Consider the following 11,358-nt stretch of genomic DNA (forward strand, 5'->3'; position numbering starts at 1 on the left):
CGTTCTTCCCAAAGGACTCACGGCCTAGTTTAGTTATGTGATTTCTTAATTAACTAAGACTTACAAACGCATTAATTGGGGTTTAAAATGCAAGACAGAAAATAAATATGTATGCATGAATTTTGATCAATGGCAAAAAGCAAAAGATAAACACTTTCAATGAAATTTATGTATGGATATGTTGTTGGGGGTCAATTTCATCTTATCCACTCTCATATATTTTAGGAATTCAACAATCAAATCATCATTGTTAATGCCACTCTCTAATGTACCTTTCTAGAAGGCTTCTCCCTAATCACGAGTTCATACAATTCCTAGCATTCCTAATGATCAGTTCATAAGTGCAGGAGCTTAACGACAACCAATATAAAATTGGGAGAAATTCCCCGGATCTAGACTTCCCCGTACGTGCCCGTATCGACAAAACCAATAATCATGCATCGAATGAGTTAAACAATGCAAGCATTAAGCAAAGAGGAAAAACCCTAACTAATGATGAAAGAAAGCATAAGTCTTAATTAAAAGATATAAAAACAGATTCCATATATGAGAGTTTCACAAGATTACATTGATTCCCCAACAAACATACAGAGTTTAGTTCACCATATTCATGGTGAACGTAGATGAATTACAATGAAAGAATGAAAGAATAAACCCTAAAAAGGTGAAGAGGAAGCCTCAGCATCCAAGATCCTCCTTCAAAGGGGTGGAAGAGAGAGTGCTTTCTTCGTTCCAGCCAGAGATACCTAACCCTAGGAAACCCTAAAGCTTATATATCATTCGTAAATTACAAAAAGTCAAGTCCAAGCCCATTAAAGTGCCGCTCAGCGGTAAAATACCGCTCAGCGGTGAGTGCGTGACTTGTTTTCTCCTCTCAGCGGCCATTTTGCCCCTCAGCGGACCTCACGTGACTTCCAGAGTGCCGCTCAACGGTAAACTACCGCTCAGCGGTGAGTGCGTGACTTGTTTTCTCCCCTCAGCGGTCATTTTGCCCCTCAGCGGACCTCCCGCAAGCTCCTGAGTGCCGCTCAGCGGTAAACTGCCGCTGAGCGGTGACTTCGGCTTCTCCTTTTGCACTTTTTATTGTCTTTTCTGATTTCATCTCTCTCCTTCTTCACTTCTTTCACCAAATTCACCTTAAAACCTGCACAAAAACACTGAAATCAAGCATAAACCTGTCCAGCTCTCTTATTTCCAAAAATATAAAGAAAAGCATGATTTCAAGCTAGTTTCTAAGTGTAAAGGTTGCTTTTAGTGTCAATTTTAATCATAAAAATAACAGTTTTTCAACTGTTATCATTGACAGACTTAGCATTTTGTTCAACGTATTGCAAGAACTTCGAAACACCCTTGTCATATTCTTCACTGATGCGACGTTCGTTCATCCAGCTTCGATCCATACTATGTTCGTAAAATCATCAGTTCAAGTGTTTTAACTCTCACAAGGTTAGGCCCTGCCCATTCAAAAAAGCTAATTTTCATAATTTGCTCAGCCACGTGCATTGAAGTCTACATCATAAAATTGATAAGATTTCGGCAGCATTTCGCATTGGTCTCCGAAATACACGAAATGAGAGTAGTCAACGATGACCACAATCAAATATGCATCCGGAGAACAACACAAGTACTGAACCGAAATTTTATCAATCTTATCCTTAAACTCCAATTGACATGGTATTGCAAATTATGAAAATTAATTTTCTCAAACTGTCCAATCGGACAATTCAAAATTTAACACAAACGATTAAAAGATTAATCGTTTGTCTTAAATTTCAAACGGGAACTAAGTGTCACTCAATGATTTGATACTTCTAATAACACAACTAATACAGATATATTCAAAAGCCAATTACACAGTCACATTTTACAGTAAAAAACGTGCATTCACAAAACTCAATTACATGCATACAAAAAATTTTCAACCAACAAGCTAACCTGAAAAGTAGATTCGAAATGAAAAGGAGGAAAACGGAGGAGTGAACGGCCTAAAACGCAGTCCAAAAACAGTCAAAGAAGCCGCCCACGAACACGCAAGAGTCAGCAAAAAAACGGACCGAAAACGATTTTTAATCGGTTCAAATCAAACGTATTTCATCACAGAGCAATGTAATCGGATTGAAAATCAATTTAAACGGTCCAAAAACGAGAAAACACACCTGGAAATCAATGGCGTAGCAGCGTGTTGCTGAGGAAGACGATGAACAGTGTTTTCGCGTTTCCAAAAGTTAACTGGTCACGGGTTCGCGGGAGCAGGATTTATAGTCTTAGACGTCCGGCACGCTGGTGGACGGACGTCTATAATATTATAGACGTCCGGTTTGGGGGGGGGCGGACGTCTATTATACTGAACAACTGAACGTTTCAACTCCCCATGGCAGCCCAGAAACGTCCGTCCTGGGAGGGGTCGGACGTCTATAATATTATAAACGTCCGGCCCCCCAGATTGGACGTTTAAGGACCTGAAGACAATTAAATGTCCAACCACCCTGTCAGTACATTAAACGTCCAATATGCGGGGCCGGACGTTTATAATATTATAGACGTCCGGGCCCTCCCAAGATGGACGTTTAAGGTCCCTACTTGGGGAATTGAAACGTTCAGTTGTCAGCCTCGTAGACGTCCGTTCCCCTGACACGGACGTTTAAGGGCTGGCATGGGTACTTGATATTCATAACATTATAAACGTCCGTCCTAGGTGACGGACGTTTAATAGGCTGAACAAGTGAACACATGTCAGCCCTTTGAACGTCCGTCTCGACAACGGATAGACGTTTATAATGTTATGAACGTCCATCCTAGGTGACAGACATTTAATAGGCTGAACAAGTGAACCCCTGTCAGCCTTTGAACGTCCGTCCTTGGTCGAGACGGACGTTCATAACATTATAAACGTCCGTCCTAGGTGACGGACGTTTAATAGGCTGAACAAGTGAACCCCTGTCAGCCTTTGAACGTCCGTCCGTTGTCGAGACGAACGTTCAAAGGGCTGACATGTGTTCACTTGTCCAGCCTATTAAACGTCCGTCCGTCAAAGCCGGATGTCTATAATATTATACACGTCCGGCTCGACCCAGGACGGACGTCTAGAGTTCCACTTATTTACTGATATGCCACCGGTCAATTATATACGTTGGGGCTTTTGTGGACGGACGTCTATTGGGAGACGTTAAAAGCCAATTCTGCACTAGTGCATTACTAGAAGTATGACTAGAAGAATCCAAGAAGAGCTTGAAGATATGAACACAACAGGGCACGTTCTTTTCCTTCAATTTAAGTGGAATTTGAAGACAACAAGAGAAGGGGTAAAACTGTCCAGTTGATGGTCAAAGTTGCTAGCCGCACCACCACTCTTTGCTAAGCATACCACAGCAGCACCTCCGTCCCTCAACACCACCAGCTCACGTGCTGCTTTAGTTTTTAGCACATTTTTCATAAGTCTTTCACATTTTACACATGGGTCATTGCCTCGCTGTAAGCTCCATGGATCACATATAAATTCATGGTAGCTACCCTTGTAAAGACACTTTTGATGATTAATGAGTTTTGATTCTGCTGATGCATTTTCCAGCAACCGAGACTCTACCAAAAGTCACCATAGATTGAGCTTTCTTTCCTCCACCTAGCTTCCTTCCAGTGAAGGCCGTCTGAGCTAGTTTACTCACTCACCTAGAGCTCTTCCTCCATCTCTACATCCACTGAATTCATTCTTCCGATGCTGCCAAACCACAATTGATATCATCTGCTGCATACAATTCATTCCGCTGCCAGTTGTTTCTCGTGCGCCAACTTCGACACTGCTCACGATCCAATTCATCATTCCACTGCCTTCAACCCACACCTCTTCTGGAGCAACTCATCAAGTGGTATTCAGAGCCTAGGTTCTGCATCACGCTCCAGTTGAGTAAAATTTTCCTTCATTCTACACTGTCAATACATTTTCCTTCGTGTTTTTGCCTCTGTGTGCACTGTTTCATTACTTTCTTCAATTCCAGTAGTTTTCATTACATCGTTTCTTTGTTCCAGCTTTTACTTGATTTATTTCCATCATTTTAATCGGTTCAATCTTTGTCTTGAGTATTTTAATTTTTGCAATCTTATTCAGTCATGTCCAGTCATGTGCATTTGTTGTAATTTTGTCAAAATTCTGAGTAAGTTTGGTGCCTGGGTGAATCTGCATATCTGGAATGGTTTTTCAATAGATGCACATCACAAAAGCAATGATGGATGAGCTCAGTGCATCTTGAATTCCATCATAGTGCAGTTCCAGTTAACGCAGAATTCAAATCTGTTTTGAATTTGATTTAAAATTTGTTTTCTGAAATGCACCGTGTGAAATTAAATTTGGTGATGTTTGAGTTGTTGTAATGTGATGTGTGCATACCATATGAACAATGAATTGTCCAAGACAATCAATCTGGTTGCACCATTCTGTAGAATCTATAACTCATTCAAGCAGCTTGACCGAACTGCACCTATCTTTGATTGTTGTTTCTGATTTTTTTTGTTTTTGAATCTGTTCAGTTTAGAAATCCCCGCTGGACATCTTTTCAGTCATTCCTAGCGTATTGTTCAACTTTCAATCACTGTCCTAGAGTCATAAAAGTTGTTTTCAACTCAATTTGAATCTTTTGTGAAAATTTGGTTGGTGAATTGGACCAATTTTGGTGTTAAAGAGCAACTCATACAGTGAAATTTTGAGTTACAAGTGTTTAGCCTCGGCTGGCATCTTATACAAGTTCCATTTGATAAAACAAAGTTGCTCAAGTCATAAAATTAAGTGTTCAATCTTGTTTGTACAAAATTGTTATCCAAACCACCAAATTTTCAACACTTTTCTGAAAACAAGTTGCTCTTTTCTGCATAAATGTTTGCTGGTTTGGTACATCTATAATTGCGTGAGAATTGGTAGCAAAAGCTTGATCAAATTGCCTTAAAAGAAATCTCAAATGTAAAGAAAGAAAATGAGAACAAGCACTCTTAAAAAGCTGATCAAAACAAGTGCCAATTCTGAATTACCAATTATGTACAAGTATCAGAATTTCTCTTAGGCATTTCATCAAACAATTTTGCCTATTTTGAAACTGAGCTCGATTTAGCTGTATATGCAACTTGTATTCATTTATTTGTTTTTTAAATGCACTCTAGAGCCTTTCCTAAGATCATTTTGAGTGCCAACCGTTATTGCTAACCTTTAATTGCTTGATTTGAATTGTTTGAAAATTCTGCACATAAGCTGTTTGATAAAATCACAGTTGTGCATTCTAGTTTTGCAATTTTCTGGCAGCAGCAGAGTTGTTTCTTTTCTACACTCGAAACTGATTGATGGTGGTTCTTTTGAGCTCTTTGTTGTTTGCATAAGTATCTCAGGTGGTCCTACAACACTGGTAGCATCTTAGGCAGTGGATTGGAGCAAGGAAAGATCAACTTTGGAGTTGATTTTTGGTACCGCAGAACCACATTGTTCACTGGTCTGCATCAAACTAGTTGCTGCAACAGTAGCATAATTCACTTGGCAGCTGTGAGATTAGTGTGAATCAACCAAATTCACTTCCTTTGAGAGAAGCCAGAGCTGCATACCACTTTTACTTACTATTCTCTTGTTGTTTCATCTCTATTGTTTTGCAAAATACTTGTAATTGGCCATTAAGTAAGTGATTTGGAAGAATTCACAAGTGTTCTTCCATCACTTGCAAACTTTGCTTTTAATTGTCATATAAAATTGGTAGATAGTGAGTGTGTCTTGCATACAAAGTTCCAAGCCTCACTTAGGAGATCTCACTTCGTTCAATTTTTGCAAGCGCATAGGCCAAGTCTTAGAAGTCCGCATTTAGGGTCTAGTTTTCTTTGAGTTTGAGTGTGTTTTTAAACATTTAATGAATCTAGAGGTAATTTTGATTTAAAGACTTTTAGTAAGTAACTAGGGATATATTTGGCAAGGCAAGATTTGGTATTTAAGCAACCTATACGGTTCACCTCTCTTACCTGGAATATTATCCTCAAGTGAAAACTTTTATTCTTTATTTCAAGAAAACTTTTAAGTATCATCAAAATGTCTGGAAGACAATCACCTAGAATTAGTGATCCTCCCAAAGATCAATTTTCATTCCAAACTCTAGTCAATCAACTCCATGAGATTGAGAAAAAAATAAGTCAAGAAAAAGTCCAAAGAGAGCTACATAGTGCCATGGTTGAAAATGAGTTGAAACTTTTGAGAGAGGAACAAATCCAAAATAGGGAGAGAAGTTATAGTGGAGAGTCCCAATATGAACAAGAGGCCTTAAGAGTAGGAGAATATTATCATCAACCCTCTTCATCAAGAAGACACAGAAGGGAATTTGAAAATCCTCCTCCTCCTAAGGAAGTTAATGTGGTATTGCCTTATTTTCATGGAAAAGATAATGTTGAGGCTTACCTAGATTGCGAAATGAAGGTCGAGCAAATTTTTGCTTGCCATCAAGTAGGAGAAGAAAGAAAATTGTCTCTTGCTACCCTAAGTTTTCAAGGGTATGCAATGTACTGGTGGACTGCTACAGTCCAAGAAAGACTAAGACAGCGACTTCCTCCAATAAAATATTGGAATGAGCTTACAAATGCCCTTCGGAAAAGGCACATACCCTCCTACTACAAAAGAGAACTCATGGATAAGCTCCAAAGATTGCAACAACAGTCTATGTCTGTTGAAGAATACAGACAAAAGATGGAGCTATACATGATGAGGGCAGGAATAACAGAAGGCGAGGAAACTACCTTGGCCAGATTTTTGAGTGGGTTGAATCTTGATATCAGGGATAGGGTTGAACTACTACCTTATAGAGATTTGAATGATCTTGTTCAAATGTGTATAAAAGTAGAACAACAAAATTTGAGAAAAGCTTCTGTTAAAAGATTTCAATCTCCTCCCTTTGAACAGAAGATTGTAAAAGAAAAAGAACCCCTCAAACCTCTAGCCAATATAGTTGAAAAACCCAAACAGGAATCCTCTTCACACACTCGCACTAGTGAGATCAAGTGTTTTAAATGTTTGGGTAGGGGTCACATAGCTGCTCAATGTCCTACCAAAAGAACAATCATTTTAAGAGGTAGTGACACATATAGAAGTGAAAGTGAAACCCCTAGTGAAAGTGAGAATGAGCAAGAAAGAGGTAATGAAGAGAAAGTATATCCTTGTGAGGGACCACTTCTCATGATGAGAAGGGTGCTTAATAGTCAACCAAGTCCAGAACACTTATCACAAAGAGAGAACATCTTTCACACAAGATGTCAAATTGCAGAAAAATATTGTTCTCTCATTATTGATAGTGGATCTTGTTGTAACTGTTGTAGCACAAGGCTAGTTGAAAAAATGAATCTTACTGTGATACCCCATCCAAAACCTTACAAACTTCATTGGCTAAATGATGCACAAATTTATGATCACCAAAATATGATGTCACAAACTTGATTAACAATCGGCAAGTGTGACCGAATCGTTTCAAGTAATAAACTCGGTAAGACCAAGTATCGTTCTCCCAAAGGACTCACGGCCTAGTTTAGTTATGTGATTTGTTGATTAGCTAAGACTTAAGAACAAAATAATTGGATTTTACTATGCAAAAGACGAAAATAAACATGTATGCATGAGGTTGATCAATGGCTAAAACAAAAGACAAGCACTTTCAATGAAATATATTGATGAATATGTTGTTGGGGGTCAATTTCATCTCTCATATTTTAGGAATTCAACATTCAAGTCATCATTGTTAATGCCACTCTCTAAATTACCTTTCAAGAAGGCTTCTCCCTAATTACGAGTTCATACGATTCCTAACATTCCTAATAATTAGTTTTTTTAGCACAGTAGCTTAAGGCAACCAATATACTATTGGGAGAAATTCCCCGGATCTAGACTTCCCCGTACGTTCCCGTATCAACAAAATCAATAATCATGCATTGAATGAGTTAAACAAAGCAAGCATTGAGCAAAGAGGAAAAACCCTAACTAATGATGAAAGAAAGCATAAATCTTAGATTAAGATGCAAGCACAAATTCCATATATGAGAGCTTCAAAAGATTACATTGATTCCCCAACAAACATACAAGGTTTAGTTCACCATATTCATGGTGAACCTAGATGAACAATAATGAAAGAATGAAAGATAAAACCCTAGAAAGGTGAAGAGGTAGCCTGAGCATCCAAGATCCTCCTTCAAAGGGGTGGAAGAGAGAGTGTTTGCTTCGTTTCTGCCAAAGATACAAACCCTAGGACGTCCTAAAGCTTATATACTATTCTAAAATTACAAAAAATCTAGGTCCAAGCCCATAAGTGTGCCGCTCAGCGGTAAAGTACCGCTCAGCGGAAAGTGCGTGAGTAGTTTCTTCCCCTCAGCGGCCATTTTACCCCTCAACGGTTCCAACGTGAACTCCTGAGTGCCGCTCAGCGGTTCCAACGTGAACTCCTGAGTGCCGCTCAGCGGTAAACTGCCGTTGAGCGGCAGTTGCGTCTTCTCCTTTTGCACTTTTTGATGTCTTTTCTGATTTCATCTCTCTCCTTCTTTACTTCTTTCACCAAATTCACCTTAAAACCTGCACAAAAACACTGAAATCAAGCATAAACCTGTCCAGCTCTCTTATTTCTGAAAATATGAATAAAAGCATGATTTCAAGCTAGTTTCTAAGTGTTAAAGGTTGCTTTTAGTATCAATTTAAGCATGAAAATAACAGTTTTTCAACTGTTATCACTAAATCAAGATGGGGATATAACAGTCAAGAATCAAGTTAAATTGGAAATTTCCATAGGAAACTTCAAAGATGATGTTATTTGTGATGTAGTTCCTATGGAAGCTTGCCATGTCCTATTAGGAAGACCATGGCAATTTGATAATGACACTACACACCATGGTCGCACCAATACCATAACTGTTCACAAAAATGATAAGAAATTTGTGCTTCATCCTCTGTCACCTACCCAGGTGGCCAAAGATCAAACACAAATGAAGCTCAACAAGGAGCAAGAGAAAGAAGAAAAAGAGAGAAGAAAAGAGAGCAAGAGGAAAGAAAAGAAGATGAGAAAAGAGAACAAGAAAAACGAGAGCAAGAGCAAAGAGAAGAGAAAAGAAGAAAAGAAGGGAAAATATAACCTCTGTCCACACTCCTCATAGAACCAAGACTCTTAAGGGGAGGTGATGAGAGGGTCGCACCTCTCACAAAAGTTGTGCATAAAAGAATGCAGTATAGTACTAGGAAGTGACTCCTAGGTCGTCTCTCAAGAACCAAATTTGGTTCAGTCTCAGATCAAACACATAGTGGGGGGGGATTTTGAAAGATTTTTGTGAATGCAACTGAACTTAAATAAGACACTAATGCAAACGGAAATGTAAAAAAAACGGTCTCAATTACAAAATTAAAGCGGTTGGTCACTACAGCTAACATTACTTTTTAAATTAAAGGAGTGAAAATTAACCAATTTAAAGGAGTGAAAATTAACTTTGTGATGATTAACATTGAAAGGAGAATATGGTAATCAAGCAAAGATCACTTAAAAATTAGCAAGCATTCAAACCTAAGTGTATGCAATATGAAAATTGTAACCAAATTAAGTGCAAGATTAAGCATTTAAAAGAATATAAAAGTGGACCCTTGGAGCTCCTCTGGACGTGGCAGCAGCCCTATTCTAATTGAATGAAAATTGAATCTGTGTGCTTCCCATTCCAACCCCCGTGCAGTACACCACTTTCCAATTCCAAATTCCATGGATGTGACCCTTCAACATTCAGCACTTCCCTTCTCCACGTGCTCCGCTTCTCTTCCAGCTCCTACCTACCACCTCTACATTCTAATCTCTTTCATTCTCCAACAATTGCTGCCAAATGTCCCATCATCCTATACTTTATCCTAATCCACTCTTTTTATTCTCTGAATAAAAAATAAAGACACCATCCACCTTCACAGCAGCCGCATACCACTCTCTCCCCCTTGCGTGCTTCCTAAACGTGACACCATTTCATTTCTTTCTCAAAGAAAGAAATTAAAAACTCATTACCGCTTCATTCCAGGACGCTCCCATGCTTGTGCTCCAACCGAAAGAAACACTACACCGTGCTATTCTTTCCAAGTGTCCACCTTTCATTCTCTATTCCAGCTAAGCTAATAGAAATAAACTCCTAAAGTCAATCACCGTTCCATCTCTTCATGCAAAGTGAGTCACGCTTCACTTTTCTTCCAACAAGCCGAGAGTGTAAAGTAATTCCCCTGCAAGCGCGCTGCTGTGACCGAGAGCTTCAGACCGAGACACGGTAGCTGCTCCAACACGTCCCAGCTTACTCTCCTCAACGCTGCTTCTCTTCTAAAGTTTCCAGCTTTGCTTCCAAGGTGGCTATCGCATACTGCTGCTGCTCGTGACACCTTCCAACTCCACCTCACCAACACCTTACTGCTACCATTCTCTCACACCGTGACAATGTTGGACATAAACCTTGCATTCTTCATAACGAAAATCAAATAAACATTCTCATGAATCCAGGGCTTGCAAAAAGGAAATGGAAAAAAAAATTCAAAATGTGCTTTTCATTCATGCTCCAAAACGTTCAAAACCGAGAGAAAAGGAACTAGTAAGCAGTGGCCAAAAAAATGCAAGTGGCGGCCGGCACAAGGGCCGTGTGTCCCTCTTTAATAAGGGTAGGGTCCACACACAAAATTGAAAACCCTAACCTAAAAGGAATATGTCCTACAAAAAATATTTTTACAAAATTACCCCTAAAAGGGTCCAAAACACCTAATTCTAATTAAGGGCTTCTAGAAAACGAAATTACAACTTTAATTAGAATCTAAATGACTAAATGTTGAGCCTTTGAGTGTGTCACTCAATATCCCAATGCTCCAGATGATGTTTCCACAACTGCCCTGCAACCAGAAATGCACTTAATCAGCTCAGAAAACCCAAATTAGCACAATTACGAATTTCCGACCAAATTAAGCAGAATTCGGAAAACGGGGAAAATGACAGACAATTAAACACAATTCCCTGGTTTATTTAAGTGCAATAAACTAAATATAATTCTAGAAATAACGACTCATCAAAATAGACCACACTTAGTCTTTTGCACTCCTGGGCAAAACCAAAACGAAAACCAGGGAACTCTCAAACATCAGGGAGCTAACACAGACTCGACAGACAGACAACAAAGACTCCAAAACAGAAACACAGTTGCACAATTCTCACAAAATCTGGACGGTAAAAGGTATAGGCAGAATCCCACACAGAGTCAATGAAAGCAAATACTCAAAGAATCATCCAAACAGTTCAGTACAAGGAAAACATTCAAGCAGTTCAAGAGATGAATCAAAAGCAACAAAGCCTCACAGATGCACACAATCAGTGT

The 11,358-nt window shown here is 39.1% G+C and overlaps 1 protein-coding gene across 1 annotated transcript; it reads left to right on the top strand.

Annotated features, from left to right (window-relative positions):
- The first annotated feature begins 6,424 nt into the window (after window positions 1-6,424).
- Window positions 6,425-9,138, top strand: LOC148193677 (uncharacterized). The gene is made up of 2 exons (XM_088099486.1): window positions 6,425-7,404; window positions 8,733-9,138. The coding sequence occupies exons 1-2, from the start codon at window positions 6,425-6,427 to the stop codon at window positions 9,136-9,138; spliced, it is 1,386 nt and encodes a 461-aa protein (XP_087955612.1).
- The last annotated feature ends 2,220 nt before the right edge of the window (window positions 9,139-11,358 follow it).

The sequence above is a fragment of the Vigna umbellata genome, chromosome 9 (assembly GCF_029865625.1).
Source record: "Vigna umbellata cultivar VRB3 chromosome 9, Vumbellata_1.0, whole genome shotgun sequence".
In the NCBI taxonomy this organism is placed as follows: Eukaryota; Viridiplantae; Streptophyta; class Magnoliopsida; order Fabales; family Fabaceae; genus Vigna; species Vigna umbellata.